Genomic DNA, 22,004 nt, shown 5'->3' with positions numbered 1-22,004 from the left:
CTATATCGGAAGACAAAACCACTTCTTATTATAAAATCCACGCAAAACCGCAGTATTAAAGCTATAATCACGAAATGTATGATATCAAATACGCACACGACTCTATTTATATAACATCTTATAAAATATTGAAATTACTCACATCAGTTGTAAACAGTATAGGCATCAATGACCCCAGACATGTCTGAAGAGCAGACATGTCTGGCTCGTTTCAGCTCGAATGCTCAGCCAAGCATCAATGTTGCGCACATGTCGTGGCCACATTCACTTCTCATTAGGATAATTTATCCACCTCCCAGACATACTATTGAATATTAATGAAAAACCCTCGTATAAAACTGGGAAGATCTGGACGCCAAAACCATTCCTGTCCAATATTTCACAGAAATAGCTACGACCGCTTAAATCGAGCCATGAAATTCCAAAGCGCCGTCATCCTGGCCGTGATCGCTGTGGCTTCTTTTGTATCTGGCGAAACACCAAGGCAGTTCTACTGCGGGCGGCGCCTAGCTACCACGTTAGCGTACATCTGCGATGCAGACATCGCGGTGAAGAGATCGGGTCCGTACATCTCACTGCCGGAGTACGATGGTGAGTTCGGCTGGCCGTGGATCAGCTCTCGTGGTGCGCGCGCCATGCACGCCGTCAGAGGTAAGCGCGGAGTCGCGTCGGAATGCTGTGACAAGCCGTGCTCCATCGAGGAACTGCTCACCTACTGTTAGAAACAATTGTTGGCCCGATATTGAATTGTTTTAAAGGAAAGTGTTATGAAATAAATCGGTTTGTTAAGATTTTACCAGTGTTTCATTTATGTATTTTATAAATATTACAAATATATTATTTCTAAATGTGTATAAAATATATGAAAAATATATTTACTTATAATGTTTTTTTATTAAATAAACTTTACCAAAATGCGATTTTCATTACATATTTATCAACTCCTTTCTAAATATATTTCTTTAAAGCATATGTCTACATAGGATAAAACAAAGTCCCTTCCCGCCCTCCGTACGCTTGTATCTTTTAAACTACGCAACGGATTTTAATGCAGCTTTCATCAATAGATGGAGTAATTCACAAGAAAGCTTTATACATATATTTTAATATTGTTTTATCTTAAGTTACTGAAATATTCTGATAATTATTTAAGACATCGAAAGACATCAAGTCGACCGAGAGCTTTTATCGAAAATGTTGAAATATAACAAAATAAAAAGTCAGTGATTTTATGTCACACAGATAACTTTTTTATAAATATTTTAATGTTTATACGATGTTTTATAAATATATAAATAATGTGGAGTTTGCAAATCAATTTACACGGATACAAGAGTAATAATATTAATCACTCGACATGGACACCACATTGCTTCTACATTGCACCTGTGCGAAGCCAGGGCGGATCGCTAGTTCAACAATTCAATACATATAACCATGCAAAATGAATTCTCATAAAAGTTCTGTAACCTGATATGTAAATACTGAGAGGGCTGTAAGGTGCATAATAAAAATCTATCGAGATACTTGGCACTTGGCGAGTAATAGAGCCTTCAAATAAATTTGTGGACCCCTGGGGTCTCCGCTGACTCCAAGTTTATAACTACGAGCGATGAAAATTATTTTATTCTTATTTTCATGTAAGTGGAGAGATAAATAAGTACTAGTAGCGAGATTAACTAAAGAGATACAAAAATATAAATTATGTAATGTTGAAATGTATTTTGTATAGAAATAAAAACGGAGAAGTTGCAAAGCAATAGAATGTCACGGTATAGTCATGTCATATACAGAAATGAAAGCCATATTTTAAAGAAAGTGTTAAGTATGAAAGTGGATAGATGTAAAGAAGAGAATGACTGAAAAGAAGGTGGATGGGCTGTGTGAAAGATGATTTCATAAAAGAGAAGTGAAATCGGAAATGACAGTTGACAGGGATTTGTGGAAGAAGAAGACATACTGCGCCGACCCCAAATAAATGGGAAAAGCCAAGGCAATGGTGAACCATAGAAATTAAAGTTTAGATTTTGATGGTTTACTCGTCCGATTCTTTAACTATAGATAAGCCGTGTGGTCCCTGAATAGAATAGGCCACCCCTTCCTATCCTGCGGGTGTCGTAAGAGAAGACTAAGTGAGAGCAAGGAATGGGCAGCAGCATCCCTCTAAAAACATCTCTAAAGTCCTGCCTGCGGTTGCCAATCCACTTGTCAAGCGTGGCAACTACTGAAAAACCCCCCATGAGGAAGGTTTACGCCCAACAATGGGACAGTTAAAGTCTGATATGATAATAGATAACCTAATAACACTTCGTACCTTTTTTCTATGCCAAAACGTCAAATGGATTTTAAGAAATAGAGCACCATTACCTATGTATCTGTCTACAACATCTTTCCTCCAAAATAAATGTGTCTATTATGATTTAGAATTTTTATTTATAAAGTGAATTTGATCGAGAAAATTATTAGCTATGATTCAAGAAAAGCTGTTCAGTATCTTGAAGATCATATAGCTCATTGAAAGAATCCACTGCATCCATTCAGATGACTCTGCAACACATTTGCGATTGTCGCTCCATTTAATGGTCGCGGTCGTTCTACACAGCGTTTGTTTATACGAGATCGCCGCTCGCGAAAGTATTTCATCCGTCATAGTCATATTTCATTTCAAGTGTAATATCTTGTCGATGATATATGTATTAACAACTCAATAATTCATGAATCCATTCATAGATTCATTCCTTCCTTTCGTCTGGTCGTTCATTCGTGAATTTATACAGTGTCCGGTACGTCTGGTACGTCCGATCCGTCCGGTTTGAGCTCCGGCCCGCCATTCGACCTCTTTATGTTGTTTCATTATGGTATAAGTACATAATTAATTCGTAACTTTTGAAAAGTTTTTTTACGCAACTTATAATGGCAAACAAGCTGACGGCCCACGGCTGGAAAGTGATAACCATCGCCTATAGATATGAGCAGAATAGCCACCAAAATAGGCCGAGCCTGTATCTCAGTAGGTAGCTAAATAACTTCCTTTAACTTTAACTTAATTGAACTGCTAGACGTTACAATATCTACACTAATATTATAAAGAGGAAAGATTTGTATTTTTGTGTGTATATATATATATATTTGTAATGAATAAACTAAAAAACTACTTTGCCGATTTTAAAAATTCTTTCACCATTAGAAAGCTACATTCACACTGAGTAACATAGACTATATTTATTGCTAGAAAAGATTAGGGATCTTTACTAAAACTTTAGTAACGTAAATTAAGGTGTACAAAAAAAATACTATAAAATATCTTTCGTCGCGTGCGCTGCGAGAACTATTGGTAATAGAACAAAAGTATGTTCTACAATATTGAAGAAAACATCATCGATATTATCGTTATGTCACAATAATCACTTTTTAAAATGTTGTAAAAATGTCCACCCGTCCACGTGCGAAGCCGGGACGAGCCGCTAGTAGAATATAAACACAGTCAAATTTGCAATGTCAAAGATACTTTTGGTGCAACATAGACAAATGTGGGTAGCATCATAATACCTCTCTTACAATTATAGTTCACCCACCCAATATAATATATAATTTGCCAGTCATTTTAACAGCCACATAAAGTGTTGACTTACAACAAATACCACGTACTTACGTAATACCAATAAAACCAATTTCAGGTGTAGCATGGGTTGACACGCCCCGCTCATGACTTGGGCCCTTAACTATTTTCCAGCGTTAGGAAATTAGAAACCCGTAAACGACGACAGCTCTTATCTACGATGTGTTTTCAAAAATTGTTCTGTCAACTGCATGTATATGTATTAATAACACATAAATTTGTGTACATTTATGTATGTTTTATTGTTGGAAGTAATCTATTTACCATCGTTGGTTGCATATGAAAAATGGATCTTAATTCCTCTCAGTCAACGTTTGACAAAACAGAAATTTAATTATGCAGTGGAAAAAATTATAAATTTTACAAGAATTTTACGAAAATTCATAGCATGATGATAATAAAAAGAACTTAACCGATTTGAATGTAGTATACTGGTAGGTTATATCCTGACTTAGTACACAGGATAATTTATGTACTGATGAATCAATACTTTAAATCAGTTAAGTAGTAAAAACAACTTAACGCATTTGAATTAAATTTAGTACATGGGTAGGTTATATCCTGACTTAGTAGTTAGTACATAGGATAATTTATGTACTGATGATTCAGTACTTTAAATCCGTTAAATAGTCAAAACCACTTAACTCATTTGAATTAAATTTAGTACACTGGTAGGTTATATCCTGACTTAGTACATAGGATAATTTATGTACTGATGAATTAATACTTTAAATCCGTTAAGTAGTAAAAACTACTTAACCCATTTGAATTAAATTTAGTACACTGGTAGGTTATATCCTGAATTATTTGACTATGTATTGATTGTCATTCAGCTGTTGTCATTGAGGTGTACGTTTTCCTAAAAATAAGTAAATAAATAATTTATGTACTGATAAATCAGTACTTAAAATCAGTACTAATTTGAATTAAATTTAGCACACTGGTAAACTATATCTTGACTTAGTACACAGGATAATTTATGTACCGATTCACACGGGGTTACCACTAGTTATAAATAGTTTTATCAATGGTACTAAAATTAGGAACAGAATACAAGATTATTAAACCCTTCGAATACATTATCTAAGAGAACACACGACCTTTCAAGGACCTATACAACATTCATATGTCGGTAGTTAGTTCATGTAATTGTTTACCTATAAGGAGAATCACGATGTGCCCTCTACCAATCCAAATATGTCATAAACGGCCATCACGGTATAGAGGATTTTCAACCTTATTGTTTAAGCTTTAAAACATATTGCTCAGGTGTGAAGGTTTAAAACTTAAATAATTTATGTCTATAGTGTAATTAGTGATTGTACCGAAGCAATTGCGCAATGGTTGGTAATCAATCTTTAATTATTACCTTAAGGTCTTCGCCCACTAATTACCTAGATAACATATCTCATAATATTGTTGGATCGACTATTAATTATATATTACTGGGTAATCAAAACTGTAGGAAAGTGGTAACCGTCGCCTATAGATATGAGCAGTACCATGGACTTAACAGAGTGTACTGTTTCGCCAATGATATCCCCCATGCGTTTCCATTCCTGAGGACTCGGGTGTTATTCCTCTGTACCCAGTAAATTCACTCCCATATTCTACCCTTCAAACCAAAAAACACTTTTGTACACACACACACACACACACATATATATATATATATATATATATATATATATATATATATATATATATATATATATATATATATATATATATATATATATATATATATACTATTTTTGTAAGTAAATATTTATACACATATACTACAACTAAATAGAGGTCACCTCTAAAGAACATCTCTAAAATAAAGTCACAATAATTTTATTAACAAATTTATTACTTCTATTTACAATTACAAAGGACGTCACTAAGCAAATTAAAAAAATAATCGATGCCATGACACTGGACGTCGCACACACATCAATCGGTTTAAATTATTAACTATTTGGCCAATACTGTAATAAATTTAATAGATAACAAAGTAAACCACTAAATTCGTTTTGAATAAACACTGTCATTGACTAGATTCGAGTTTTGTTAAATAAATTGTGTTTGACTTGGCAGTAGATAAGACAAATATTATACATACTTGTAATCTATTAGAAGTGTTTCACCTCACGTTAGTGTTAAGGTTTCAGCACGACGGGTTACCTGTAACAATACAAAATTTTATTTAATGTATATTTCACCTAAATGACAGAATAAATCTTTTTTTTTTATACAACTTAGGAAACAAGCTGACTGCCACTCTGATGGAAAGTGGTAACTGTCGCCTATAGACATGAGCAGTGCCATGGACATAAAAGATCTTTCTCCTAAGATCTTCTTCCAAAAGAAGCTAAATTCTAAATTTAAATATTATACAGAGATTGATAAATACACTACTTTTATTAAAAACAAAGCTTAAAAGATATGTAAATTTTTTTATATATATATTTTTTTATTGTTATTTTGTATCAGGAAACTAACAGTACAGTCATAAAAAAGTACATGATAAATAATTAACAACCAATTAAGTTTCCATTAATAATAAACAATTTACATATATATATATATATATAGACTAGTGGTCGCCCAGTGGTCGAAATTTGACCATAACATATATTGTAATAAATTAATTCAATAAAACAACAGACAAATAACATTATTCTCAATTCGACCACAGACTTTAACAATAAACAAAAGAGTATATATGCGTGTTTATGTCAAATAAATGGTAGGGTGTGTGTAATGTCTTTTTTATGCATAATTTCAACAAAATATTAACATTCTGTACGTCTTCTCTATATAAACTGTAAGTGTGCGAAATTTCATACGCCTCCGTTTGCGCAATTTTCGTAAAAATGGGGTACAAAGTTTTTGCTTTATCAATATATCTATATAACTAATTTTATTTCAGTTCAGCAGTGGACAGTGAACGGCTAACATTACGATGATGATAAATACGACAAACAGAGGGGAAAGGGATTGTTAGCATTGGAGTTTGACAGCCTCATTGCTAGCGCCATAAGGCATATTGCCTTATTAGGTTGACCTACACGTGGTTCCCCCTGGAAACCATCGTGAACAATTCTTGTTGAATTCGTCACGATGGGCCAACTGACCTGCTTCATCCTCACCTATAATCCTTTACTGGTGCCCCGCCGGTGTATACCAATAGTGCGGGTGGGGTAACCATTCCATTATCATCCATTAAAAAAAAATACAACAAACACTTTCACGTATCTCCCACACGATGTCTCGTTATACGCGACACACTAAACCGTGCAAAATATGGTGCGACAGTGGAACACCAAATGCACTGTCACACCTATCATGTCCCAGATATGTTTAGCTTCATGGAATTTGGGAAATACTGGAAGAGAAATAAGTTTCCATATTTTATTAATAATACAAATGCTGTTTACATTATACAGCCCGTCTGATGGTAAACGGTCAGTGTAGCCTACAGACGCCTGCGCCACTAGGAGTGTCACATGCACGTTGCAGACCCTGAAGAAACCTTAATATACCCTTTTTGAGAATTGCCTAGGGAAAACCTCGGCTTTGTTTTGTTATACATTTAAAAAGATAGCTTTTAGAAGCGTAATGGTATGGTATAAGCCATGGCTTACTTATAGTAAAGAGAATTTTTTTTGTTTTTAAATGGTCAGCGTATACATAAGAAAATATCTCAGAAATTTCAAAGCCAAACTTTTATTAATATGACAAAATAAATTCTTACCATAACGTTAACCATATCTTTTAGCTAATTCTTTTCCCCATAAAAAAATATAAGAAAAAACAATTAAATTACAAATCCAATCAAATAAGTTAAACATACTGTACTTGTATTTGGTTACTATGTTTTTTTTTTCTAATACTGTGTTTGTATTTGGGTGGTAAAATATTAAAACCTCAAGTCACCACCGTTAAAACAAATTTCTAAACCGGTATTCAGTCAAATACAAATCAGGAAAATACCTGAGTATTTCACATTTACTACTATACGAGAAACCAATAAAACTATAATGCGTAGGCATTATGATAATGAAAAGCGTAAAACTTAAAAACTCCTTTACGATAAAGCCAAATGAATATGTAGGCAAAACACACCCACGTCGACCGATAGTTTAATCTTCCTGGGATTTAATCAGAAAAAAAAAATTTACAACTTGTCACAATAATCAATAAATCACCTTTACCTAACTACCCCATCAGATAATAGAGTCGTGAACGTATTTCTTTATATACATTATTACATACTAAACATAATCATAGACAATATTCGACAAATTATCTAAAATTAAACGTACATAAATACAAACAGCGAGTCCTTTCACAAGCCGTCCACAGCTATCAAAGCGGGCTATAAACAACGTCAACAGCCATCAGGCAAACATGGGCTAAATATCTTATTAACATAACTGAATGGAAACGATATTCGTGATGCAAGACTGATTCACATTAAACGAACTCGGCGATAACGCCGCGCAATAGCATGTAAGTTATTTTTTAAGAGCTGTGGATTTTTGTATAAAAAAAAATAGATACTCGGATAAACTACATTTATTTCAAAATTGTAATTTATATTAAATAGTCAGATGAAGTTAAAGAAATTACGCAATTAAACATAAGCAAAATATAAAAAATTATAATATGTATATTTGAAATTATTTGTATTTAATCACGTCAGAAAAATATCGTTTGACTGATCAGTATGAAAGAATCGCATTTTTTATACAGCTTAGAATAGCAAACAAGCTGACGGCCCACCTGATGGTAAATGCTAACCATCGCCTATACACATGAGCAGTACCATGGACATAACAGAATATACTGTTTCACCCATAATACCTTCCATGCATTGCCATTTCTGAGGACTAAGTTCTAATTGCTCTGTACCCTGTGAATTCAATGCCATATCCCACCCTTCAAACCGAAACACAGCCATGCAAACACAACTGCTTCACGGTAAAAACACGAATGGGACAGAGGTACCCAAGCAGATGACTTTTGTACACAGTCTCCTTCTGATAAAATCATATAATAATATAACACTATTCTTAATCTATGTAAACGTGTAAGTTTTAAGCTATCAACTTTATTGAAACTTGCTAGAAGATTAGTTTGCAGTAAATCAAAGTTTCTGTATCGTTTAGTTAACTGATCCAGTGATGGCTTAACTCGTGAACCGTTAATACTAATCTCATATCAGTGACTATAAACCAAGCAGTTAATTAAAAAGTTTTAACTTTGTCAATAACATCAAGACACACGAGACTCTCCTGAAATATCTAAAACTAACAGTAAATATGTATTTAACAATTATTTCTAGCAGAATATCAGTGTTTGGCCACAGCAGAATATCAGTGTTTTGCTCTTTTAAGGGCAAAATAATAAACTGAGCTGTAACTATTTTGTGTTACTATGGCACACGCATGAAGGAAGGGAAAGAAAGGAGATTGTTAGTTTATATATTTTGTTTTTTTTTTATTTGTGCTTTTTTATTTTCATTCTTTTATCTTTTTTGCTGTGTATTATGTGTACGTTTTTTTTTTTTTTATTGTAATTTGTGTGCTGTAAGTAATGTAAATAAATTATCTATCTATCTATCTATGGCAATACCAAGTGAAGTCACTTTTTCTCTAATGATTTTTTTTACTTAATTTAATGTCTAAAAACGTTAGTTTAATATTATAATATTATTTTATTTGATCACGCACAAGATTTTAAATAACTAGTATTTTAGGCATCGTTCATTTATATTTTAAATAAACACAAATGTTGTCAACTTAAGTTTAAAAGTATAACTGTTGAGTTCCTTGCAGATTCTTTCCTGCACATAACAACATTTCGAATCTAACAGTAGACTCGTAAAAGATGACGAATTAAAAGAGCTTATAAACAAGTCTATTTGAATGAAGGTTATTCGAATTTATTATTTAACAGATCGCTTCCATTCTGTGAGTGTAAATCGATATAGGATAGAGGATAAAATAATATGAATTTTCAATAGCCACTAATGGGTTTTAATGCACTTACAAAACCTTTCAATAGCAATGCAATATTAACCAATATTGGTGGAAAATGCTCGCAAGTATAGGTTAATAATAAACCTTTGTAAAATAAAAAATTTCAATTGTAGAAATTATGTAAACAAATTGATATTTTACAAATTTTACCAAATTACCAGAGGGAGACTTCGTACAAAAGTCGATTGCTTGGGTACCTCTGTCTCATTCGTGTTTCTACCGTGAAGCAGTTGTGTTTGCATGGCTGTGTTTCGGTTTGAAGGGTGGGATATGGCGTGAATTTACAAGGTACAGAGAAATAACATCTGAGTCCTCAGGAATGGCAACGCATGGGGGGTATCATGGGCGAAACAGTATACTCAGTTATGTCCATGGTACTGTTCATGTCTATAGGCGACGGTTACCACTTTCCATCAGGTGGACCGTTAGCTTGATTGCCATTCTAAGTTGTATAAAAAAAAATCAAAATATTAACACATACTGGATTATTAACGGTAAAATACACCATTAATTTAAGCTTAGTTTTTCGTGTTATGATAGTAAAAATAATGTAAGTAACCCTAGCTACATACACACACATTTTCACATGTATGTACAAACATTCTTTGTCACTGTAGTAGCGGCTGCCTCAGATTATGGCGTTTTCGTCAATGTCTAAGTACAGAGGATACAAATGAATTATATCAGGTCCATGGTATGATAATAGCAAAGACCTAAGGGATTGTTAGTAATGAGGTCTAATAGCCCCATTACTAACAATATACCCTCTCAGGTCGAAATCCGCGCGGTTCCCCCTCGAAACCATCGTGATTATTTTTTGTCAAGTTCATCATGGTGGATCAACTGTCCTGCATTCATTGTCACCTATTGTCTTCCAGTGGTGTCTTTTCGATGTATGTCGATAGCGCGGACGGGGTTACCATTCCATTCGCCATAAAAAAAATACGAAAGCCCAACATTGACGGAGCAATGTAATCAAAGATAAGAAGACATAACCCTACAGTACTCAAGAAGTAGTATATAAAATAATACAATAAAACAATAAATGTTAAATAACTCCTCTATAAATACGGGATACATCTCTCAGTTGATGTCAATCTCCACGTAATAGCACGCAAAATGATTTCATTATGATGATTCTGTTACTGCGATGAATAAAACATCTCCTTCATTCAGAAATGTATATCGCAGATAAGATAGCAGTGGCATGAAAGACAGTATTCATATTCTTATTATAATAATAGTGGTTAATGACATTATTTTTTTTATCTCGGTTACATATTTCATCCCAGACAGTCAGCTACCGTGATATGTAGAATGTGCAATAGTTAGAGAAAATTCCGACATTTGTTGATCACTAAAATTAAAACATACCAAGCGTGGCAACTATAGGCAAAACTATTATAAATTGCGTAATCCCCATTAAAGTAATTTTATAAATAACCTCATTTTCATCGATCCATCCAATTCGAACCTACAATACCACAGCCAGATAATAGCTACTAACTTGAAATGCCCTTTTATTCGGATCGGGGCTACAGAACGTCTGCAAATACACCGAAATCCTTGCTTTTCTAACCATTCTTCGAAGCAGATAGACGAGTGTGGATCAGATCTTCAAAAGCTAATAAGAAATCGATTACGGCAAGATTTATGGTATTACTAGTGGGTATTACATGGATACTATGTTGAAAGTTGTCAGCGGAAAGTGTTCATAAACGACCACGAAACGGTTGTTTGATGCGTGTTCAATGTTTTCGAAAATGTTGTGATTTCCTATGTGCTAACTTTCTCAACACTTCACATATCTAGGATGCAGCGTGATATAAACCTGAATAGTTTATTTTACGGGACTGTGTGAATTGATTTTTATATTTGGAATGGCAAACAAGTTAACGACTATGTGTAAAGTGGTAACCGTCGCCCACAGATAGCACAGAATACATTGTAACTCCTACAATAGCATCCTAATGCGTTAACTTGTGGATAAATCCTCTGTACGCTGACCAATGATTTGAACGTGTCCAATATTTCAAACTGGCATAACTCTCCTGTGAATGTAACAGTACCATTAATGCTTATGAACGATGAATTATACTTTCCATCAGATGAGCCAGCTTCACAATCCTAATAGTACAGTTTTTGACTTAGTACATGTTTTTTTTTACAATTTAATTTCACAATCACATCGATTGTCTGATCCTGGAGCTAGAATACTCTTCGTGATAGGAAAGCAGACATCAAACCTCTGGGATAGCAAATTAGAACACCCAAATCCAAGCCAATTCAGAAATGTAATGTTCTTTCTGAAATTAAAGTTTAATAACGTATCGGTATAGTTCGTATGATCCTGGCATAGAATAGGCCACCCCCTCCTTTTCCGTGGGTGTCGTAAAAGCGAGTAAAGGAGGGCGAAGGATGGGCAGCAGCGTCCCTTTTAAAACATCTCTAAAGCCTAACTGCGGTTGCTAAACTACAAGAGTGGCTACTACTAGCAAAACCCACCAAGGAGGAGGCTTATGTTCAGCAGTGGACAGTTAAAGGCTGATATGATGATGATGATGATGATGAACGTAGCGGTAGTGGCAAAGAACGCGTGAAGTAATTAGTATTGTAATTAAGTGATATGACCATCTTATTAAACGACAAAGTATTTTATGAAGCAATATCGTGAATAATATATGAAACTACCAACCTGTGACACCGATGTAGCAATGTTATTAGATATAATCTAAAATTACTAGATTTTATAATATCATCTATAAATACAAATATAACCTTTAAGTTGAGCAATCGAATGACAGAAGGCATAGTTCACGTGCATAGAAATGGGGTTACGTGGCTTAACATTAGAAAGACTATTAACATAATAATATAAATGAAAAATAAAAAAATAAATAAGAAGCTAATTTTATTAAATATGTATTATATTAACATTACAAAATTACCTTTATGATATTTCTTGTAGTAGTATGCTTTGGTAAGTAATCTCTTATGTTCAACAAATCAAAAGATTCACAAGAACTGCATTTTCCTTTTGCAAAATAGTATTAAAAGTTTATGGCACGATGCCTAGTACTCTTACTCTGTGAGGTGACAAAGTGAGAGTACAATATGTCACGATGACAGGAAATAAAGCAATAGTAGGACTAAGAACGAAGAATCCCAAATCTTTGTAAAAAGATGCGGAAGAGGAAACAAAGACTTTGTCAAAATAATAAATTAGGTATAGCTGTTCATATAGTTAAAATTACACGTGTATTGGCCAAAAATCTATAGATATGTTAGTTGCTATACTCCTCTACAACCAAATCAGTAGCAAACCATAAAAATACACACAAATCATAACAGCGGAACAATAAAAGGTAAACTGCCGATTGAAGCTATTTCGCAGTTACCTCACGCATTTCTTCCGTATTACCTAAGCCATAAATATTGTAAGGTTTATTACTAAACTTGATTCTAGGGAATGGTGTTATTTTTTTATAATACAAGGAATAAACGATCATACGACATCCATAGCACCAGAGGAGTAAAAAATTTGCTCCCGGCCTCTAAAGCATGCTCTTACTAGAACATTTACCAGCTATGAGCTTTTACAATTTTCCGGAACGCTTTGGCGTCAACAATTTAAAGGCTACCATCATTCATGGCTTTTGACATGACTAATTCTGTGAAAGACACCTTCTTTACGTGCGTAAACAAGTGACAAACAAGAATTTGAAATATTTAGAGGTTAAGTATGAGGACCATGGTTAAGCATGCAGCTATGCATGCAATGCAAATGGCGTTATTTTTAAACGACTTGCAAACTCTTCTTATATCTTCGTCAATTCTGAATCAATTTTATATATATTTTTTTTTGTGATTATTTACTACCAAGTTTTTTTTTTATACAACTTAGAATGGCAAACAAGCTGACGGCCCACCTGATGGAAAGTGGTAACCGTCGCCTATAGACATGAGCAGTACCATGGACATAACAGAGTATACTGTTACGCCTATGATGTGTATGAATAGGACAGAGGTACCCAAGTAAACGACTTTTGTACAAGGTCTCCCTCTGGTCTCTCTCTCATCGTCTCCTGCTGTACACAAGCCTCCCCTTATCGGGGAATTTTGCCTGTAGTTGAAATATGAAAAGATATGCATATATAAGATTACACTGCCAATTAGTCAGATTTTTTTTTACAACACAGGGTGCAAACAAGCATGCGACTCACCTGATGGTAAGTGACTACCGTCGCCCATGATCATGGGGGGTATCCCCATGCGTTGCCATTTCTGTGGATTCAGGTGTTATTCCTCTGTACCCAGTAAATTCACGCCATATCCCACCCTTCAAACCGAAACACAGCCATGCAAACACAGCTGCATCACGGTTGAAACACGAATGGGACAGAGGTAACCAAGCAATCGACTTTTGTACAAAGTCTCCCTCTGGTAATTATTCCCATTTTGAATTTATAAGGATTGAAACTGCCGTTTATCTATGTTTGTAAAACTGTTTTTTGCAAAACAAAAATCTACATTTAGACTTGAAGTATGAAAATCCAAAATTTCTAAAAGTTAAAAATTCAAATTAATAGTATATCAATATAATATAATATCGTTATTCTTAGGATTAGTAAGTGTTCTTTGAATGAGTTACTACTATTGTAAATTTTGTTATTTTATTTTCAACTGTACCATAAATTGCATTTTGACCGTATGAACCCAGCATAGAATAGGCCACCTTTCCTATCCCATGGGTGTCGTAAGAGCCGACTAAAGGAAATTAATGGTAGAAAAATATCTCTAAAAACCTAACTGCCAATCCGCCTGCTAAACGTGGAAACTAATAGCAAAACTAAAATATGGGGAAGGCAGCGGATATTTAATGACTGATTTAATAAAAAAAATGATGAGTTACATAAAAATTTCTATTTTACAGATAGATTTTTGGAATGACGTCTCAGAACAACCCCAATAAGATTAAAATCGCCAATGTACAAATCATTTTGATAATCAAACCCCTATCGATTGATGACAAAGCTGCAATTCATCACTGTCACAGACTCGATTGACAGCGCTAACTTGGCTTACATCTACTATCATGTTATTGATGTCACAGTTGCCCAAATTTATCGCCAATAATTTATAGCCATTTTAGAATTGTAGTTAATTCCTTCTAATAAATGTTAAAATTTGTAAAGTTACTTGGATATTTGTCACTCAATTAATCTGTAATCGGTGACGGGTTTTATTGAAATTTCTTTTCGGAAAGACCAAATTCTGAATTAAATATAGGTTCGGGCTATCTGTAAAAGATTGGTTTTAAACATTTTTTGTAATTTCCTTTTTATATACAACTTAGAATGGCAAACAAGCTGACGGCCCACCTGATGGAAAGTGGTAACCGTCGCCTATAGACATGAGCAGTACCATGGACATAACAGAGTATACTGTTTCGCCCATGATACCCCCCATGCGTTGTCATTCCTGAGGACTCAGGTGTTATTCCTGTGTACCCAGTAAATTCACGCCATATCCCACCATTCAAACCGAAACACAGCCATGCAAACACAACTGCTTCACGGTTGAAACACGAATGGGACAGAGGTACCCAAGCAATCGACTTTTGTACAAAGTCTCCCTCTGGTGTAATTGTACATTCTGTATCACTCTCAACTCGCTTCTTATTTATGCTCGAAATCTTCGAGTGTTGGCATTCACACACATACTAATGGTAGCGGAATTAAAGAAAATAATTCGAATCAAATATACCTTATATAAATATATATTTAAAGTCGTTTGCTTGGGTACCTCTGTCCCATTCGTGTTTCAACTGTAAAGCAGTTGTGTTTGCATGGCTATGTTTCGGTTTGAAGAGTGGAATATGGCGTGAATTTACAGGGTACAGAGGATTAACATCTAAGTCCCCAGGAGTGGCAACGCATGGGGAGTATCATGGGCGAAACAGTATACTCTGTTATATCCACGGTACTGCTCATGTCTATAGGCGACGGTTACCACTTTCCATCAGGTGGGCCGTCAGCTTGTTTGCCATTCTAAGTTGTATAAAAAAAAACCAACAATAAAAAGTTTACATTCTTTATGCGCAGATAAAGATTTAGCTGTACAAAACTTATTTTAAAGTAGTTCTAATCCGCTTATGATTTTCTCCTTCAATTCTGTTCAGCCATTTAAGTTATTAACGAACTTCCAGATTTTAATCTTGGTATTAAGATTTTCAATTTTAACTCTCCATTACACCGTTAACAAATGAACTGCGACTGCTCTAAGCTTACTGCAGAGACAAAGCATACATATGTGCTCGGTGAAATATGGACATTTCCACTGTTACCTTCACCACAACTGGACAGTCTCTGACTAGATTAATGATGTGATCCATTATGAAAATTCTTCTGTAATACAATAGATGGAGTATCCAGTAGAATAACATTTCAACCGTGAAGCAGTTGTGTCTGCATGGCTGTGTTTCGGTTTGAAGGCGTGAGTTTACTGGGTACAGAGGAATAACACCTGAGTTCTCAGGAATGGCAACGCATGGACTCCCCATGGGCGAAACAGTATACTCTGTTATGTCCATGGTACTGCTTATGTATTATCTCTGCCGAGGTATATGGGTCTGCATGAAGCATTTCACCTCGATAAAAAAAAAGGTTAACAGGCAGTATCGAGCCTTTTTATTTAAGGCGAGATATTGCCTTATTTTGTATCTTCTACCGTCTGTATAACGGATTATGTGCTGAAAAACTCTTCAGTATAACGCCTACGGGGAATCCATCCTCACCACTGAACCAGAATGATCACACTCAGTGCGGTTTTAAAGGAGGTTTCCGCAAACATTCCGGTTATGGAAAGATCTTCCTGCTGAGGCTTTCCCTAGAGACCAGAGCGTGGGGTTCTTCAAAAAGAGCGTATTAAGGTTTCTTAAAAGTCGGCAATGCACGCGTGACACTCCTAGTGTTACAGACGTCCATAAGCTAAGGTAAATCCGTTTACCATCAAACGAGCCGTATGCTTGTTTGCCACCACAGTATTATAAAAAAAGACGTCAAATATAACCTTCATTGCAAATGTAACGTCCATTTGACGTCTTTTCGATGCGATCTCGACCTAGTCCCAGTTCTATTGCGTCAAAACTCACCCTGCAGCTTCAAATATTTTTATAAGACGAGATGGGGCCCCGACCCCAACCTGTTCCTGAGTATCTCACATTCTTAAGTTTACTGCGCAGTCTAATGCACCTACTAACAGTGAAATAAGCTCATTTTATTACTGCCATTTGCTGTATAGCTTTCACTGTCATAAACAATATATATGTACTCATAATTACTTGTTACTACGATCACTAATTTGATTTTTTTTAACAACCGAAATTAACAGACTGACTGCCTATTTGATGGAAAGTGGTAACACGTGGAACTTGAATACCGTGTCCCAGTATATACTGTGACACTCATACATAAGACAAACGAAGAACGCAGATATTTTATTTGTTTATTTTAATAACTTTATTGACCAAAAGAAAATATAGTACAAAAAGCGGACTTAATGCTAGTAGCATTCTCTACCAGTCAACCTTTGGGATGATCATGAACACGGTACTACATTATTGAGATAGGTAGAGATAAAAACACACCTACATACAATAAATAATGTGTATATATATATATATATATATATATATATATATATATATATATATATATATATATATATATGTATATATGCAGCTCAGAATGGCAAACAAGCTGACGGCCTACCTGATGGAAAGTGGTAACCGTCGCCTATAGACATGAGCAGTACCATGGACATAACAGAGTGTACTGTTTCGCCCATGATACCCTCCATGCGTTGCTATTCCTGACGTCTCAGGTGTTATTTCTCTGTACTCTGTAAATTCACTGCCATATCCAACCCTTCAAACCGAAACACAGCTATTATTTATTAACACATCCCTCCAATACCTCTGGTACTGCAGGCGTTCATAGGCTATGGTAACCGCTTACCATCATATATGTGTGCTGTATACTTGTTTGCCATCTCAATGGTATAAAAAAAATATCCCGATCAAAGTCATTGGTAAATATTTTAAAAATAATATAATTTACGTGGGAATCGTGTCACAGATTAAAAAACAATTTAATCCATTCTTAGATGAAATTTAATATCAAATTGTTTCAAATAACATTCAGAGACAGTAAATAACGTTTGTAAACTGCACCTACGCCCACCCCGGGTGCATTAGCATAATGATAGAATAAAAGTCGTTAAAGAAACATTCAGAAGATCCCATAATGCACGGAGGCGTAACGACTTTAAATTTTCTCCACAGTCTAAGACCAGTCACTGGAGTCAAAACAAATGGGCATAAAACAAAGTAACAGAAATACGAAAAATTAACGTAAGTAAACCGTGTTCAAAATGTACCTTTTTTAAATATACTGTATAATTATAGTTTTTTTTTTTTTTTTTATATAAAAAAGAATATTTATAAGAATAGAATAGAATAGAAAATCATTTATTCAAATAAACTTACATTGAAGCACTTTTGAATAGTCATTACATTTTTTTTAATCTACCGCTCGTTCGGAAAGCTGTCTCATCACAAGAAGAACGAGCAAGAAACTTGCGTGTTGCTCTTTTAAATAATTTTATTATTACTTTACATTTTTAAGTTTAAGTGTGTGAATACAAACCACCAATTATTGAAACAATTGAAATAGAAACAAAAATATACATACATACAATACATCAAGTCAACAGACGGCATTTTTACTTACAATAATATAATTAATAAATAATATATACATAACAAGAACCAGCATATTTTACAAACAAACCGTTTTGCGTATGTTATATGAGCATATACGGTTTTTGAGATATTTTTTCGCAGTCAAATATCCTTCCTTTATTAATGCACTTTAAAAAGAAAGACTTCAATTCGTTTGTCTTTTTTTTATGTTTGTTACCTCATAACTCGGTCAATTCTAAATCAATTTGGAGAGTTCTTTTTTTTATTTGAAAGTAGATATATACTTACAGATTGATCACAGAGAAATTTTATCAAAATCCATTTAGTAGTTTAGATTTTAGATCAAAATAAACTGGTACTTAACTACTTTAGTAACACTCAAATAAATATCAGTTTACACTGTGATGTCATAAACAATAAAAAAAGGCGTAATGATCTCTTACCATCAAATGAGTCAGATTTTAAGTTCCACATTTGTTATATGAAAACAAATCATCATCAAATCACCATACATGGCAGATATTTAAGAAAAAAATATATAAGGGAGTCTTAACAAAGCCAATAGAAGCTATTTTAGCTTTTTAATTTTTAGAAATTTCACCTGTCTGTAAGTTTATTCCGGCATCATGTAAAAACTATTACGCCAAATTAAATACTTTTTTTACAGTTGGGTTCCTGGAGATCAGAGGGCTACCCTCTGATTTCAAGTTAAATCTCATCAGGAATGAACATTTTTCGGAAGTTTCGGGCCATTTATAATACAAATTTGGTATTATAAATCACATTATTATAAAAATGTTAAAATGTTGCTTTTTGGGACTTTTTATTCCAGGATTTATAACGAATGAAACGTTAAACTTCATTTACTTTTTTTTATAACACAGGGGGCAAACGAGCATGCGGCTCCCCTGATGGTAAGTGACTACCGCTATCTATGGTCACCCACAACACCAACGGCATTACAGGTGTGCTGCCGGCCTTTTTAAAAAGGAATATGCTCTTTTACTTGTCAGATTTTAATGCGAAAGAAAGCACGAAATTGCGTTCGTAATTTTGTTTCATGGTAGACCCCTGGTATATATTTTGTTTTAATACACCACCATTGAAATGGTCTGTTTTACTTCTGAATCCTTTGCGTACGAAGCAGCGGGAAAAAACTAGTTAAGTATATATTATATTTACTGAAAATAACAGTTAATTATATCAGATTACTTAAATCATGTAAGTCATCTGTCTGCCTCTAAATTACTCGTTTTCCTGCCACCAAGCAACTATATATCAGTATGAAAAGAATAATACCTGAGTCCTCATGAATGGCAACATAATTTACATATCTCAACTTATTTATGGTTCAATCCATTGGATTCTGTGTAGAGTAGAACAACTTAGGAATACCATAAAATACCTAACTCAATTTACTCACGTTTTATTCAACCAGCCTACCGTCTGGAAGAGACACAGTCCTGTATTTTAATGTTTTCCTGCTCGCATTGCCAAGATCATAGCATGAAAGGACTTCTTAAACTTAACTCCAAAGAAAACACACACCGTCTGATCCTCTCAAGGAAATTTCAACTTAAACCCTTTTGAGATATTGTTGAAAAACCAATGTAATGCTCAAAGTTGACAAATCATCACCAATAAGAGTGTATGCCAATGATATTATGCGTAGACACGCGTAAGGGCACGTCCTACGGGTGTTTACTTAGCAATTTCAAACCATAACAAACCCAATGACGTTACAGCACGAGTCAATTTCGAATAACTCGTGATGAATCAACAAAAACTTTTAGTTTTCGAAATGCCAAGCAAAATAAATTGGTGTGTGTTCAAATTTGTGCTTCGTCATTATGACGATAAAGTTGTAATTGCAATGTCAAGGTGTTACATCCGTGGCTTTGAACGGCTCATAATCCGAGCGATGGGTGCGCGTGCGCGGACCGAAACAAACGGACGCCAAACGATGGAGAGAGGATTAAAAATAAAAAGCGTAGCGGTGATCGATGAATGATTGATAAAAAAATATACGCGGCATGACGAAAATGTAAATGATAAGGCAAATTTAAAAAAATGGTCACACAGAAATGAGTCTTAAACCGTAACTCCATTAGTCAATAAAATTTTAAAAAACCAACCTTGGAGTCAAATCTGACAATTGTAAAAATTTATTAATATTAGTTAAGAATTATGGAAGTCATCGCTTAACAGCTACGAATCCCAATCACTACTTGTTCCAACTTGGGATATGTGTTTGTTTTTGATTTATAATGACTTTTGATCCAACACTCAAATTTTATTACTGAATTTTATATTAAACTAAATAATCGAACTAAGACTAATTATCAACCTTAAAATCAACTTGGTAATAGCTAGTAATGGGGGGGAAGGGATCGTTACTAATGCGGACTACCAGTCCCATTGCTAGCAATATACCCTTTCAGGTTAACCTCCACGCGGTTCCCCCTGGAAACCATCGTGCTGAGTTCCATGTGTATTCATCACGATGGGCTGACTGATCTGCCTTTTTTCATTACTCACCTATCACCCCTCACTGGTGCCCCGCCAGCGTATACCGATAGCGCAGGCGGGGTTACCATTCCATTAATCATCCATTAAAAAAAAATAGCTAGTAATGGAAGTTTGCTAGGAGCCAATCGCGATCAACTAATGATGCGCCTGACCACTATCTATCCTAATTGCACCTAATTTAGGGTAAAAATTTGATTGTCACAGTAATGTGCTATTGAGCAACTATTAAAATAAATATCTGTAAAAAACCCACAGAGGTGAGCGTTACAAAGCTTATCATAGGTAAAAAATATTATTTATTTTTTTTAGAACACAGGGAGCAAACGAGCATGCGGTCACTTGACGGTAAATGACTACCGCCGCCCATGAGCACCCACACTGCAACACTAAAAGCATTGCAGATGTTCTGCCAGCCAAATACCTAAAAAGGCGAAAAGAAATATGCTCTTTTCTTGAAGGTTACGATGTCATATTTTTGTATTTTTTTTTTATTTGTGCTTTTTTTATTTTTATTCTTTTGTCTCTTTTGCTGTGTATTACGTGTATGTTTTTTTTTATTGTAATTTGTGTGCTGTAAGTAATGTAAATAAATTATCTATCTATCTATCATATCGGTTTAGAAATATTGCTGCTGGAAATTGATTACAAAGCGTGATTGTGCATAAAGAAAGTGCATTTAAAAATGCACGGTGGAGGATTGCCACTCATCCGAATGGTTGGGATGGAACTTTAGTTTGTACCGAGTCAAAGACTTGACCACTACACAACACACACAAATTTGTGAAAATAAAAAGTGAAACAAGTTTAAGTTCTCAACATTTATTTACATAAATAAGTGATATAAGAGAATTAAAACGTTAAATGTGGACATAGAGGAGAAAGGAAAAGATAAGTTGGACAGAAAAAGTAACGAATGAGGAAGTCATGAAGGTAAATGAGAAAAGAACAATAATAAAAACAATAGAGAATAGAAGAGGCAAAATTCTGGGCCACCTTATACGACACAACAATTGTTCAAAGAGCATAATTGAAGGAAAAATAGAGGGCAAAAGAGGAAGTA

At 34.5% G+C, this 22,004-nt stretch overlaps 2 protein-coding genes and 1 long non-coding RNA gene across 4 annotated transcripts in view; 2 read left to right on the top strand and 1 right to left on the bottom strand.

Annotated features, from left to right (window-relative positions):
• The window catches only part of LOC128202471 (uncharacterized), a 338,352-nt gene that overhangs the window by 174,153 nt on the left and 142,195 nt on the right, over window positions 1–22,004 (top strand). The window lies entirely within an intron of this gene.
• Window positions 1–22,004, bottom strand: part of LOC113520003 (netrin-B-like) — a 233,002-nt gene that overhangs the window by 160,511 nt on the left and 50,487 nt on the right. The gene's annotated exons all lie outside the window — the stretch shown is intronic.
• LOC113517699 (bombyxin A-1 homolog) lies at window positions 355–985 on the top strand. The gene has a single exon (XM_026902446.3). It carries the CDS (start codon window positions 414–416, stop codon window positions 720–722), a length of 309 nt encoding a protein of 102 aa, XP_026758247.2. The 5' UTR covers window positions 355–413; the 3' UTR covers window positions 723–985.

Source organism: Galleria mellonella, unplaced genomic scaffold (assembly GCF_026898425.1).
Source record: "Galleria mellonella isolate WM207_F2 unplaced genomic scaffold, CSIRO_AGI_GalMel_v1 utg99, whole genome shotgun sequence".
Taxonomy (NCBI): Eukaryota; Metazoa; Arthropoda; class Insecta; order Lepidoptera; family Pyralidae; genus Galleria; species Galleria mellonella.
The sequence above is the reverse complement of the archived record's forward strand: the minus strand, read 5'-3'. Positions and strand labels throughout refer to the sequence as shown.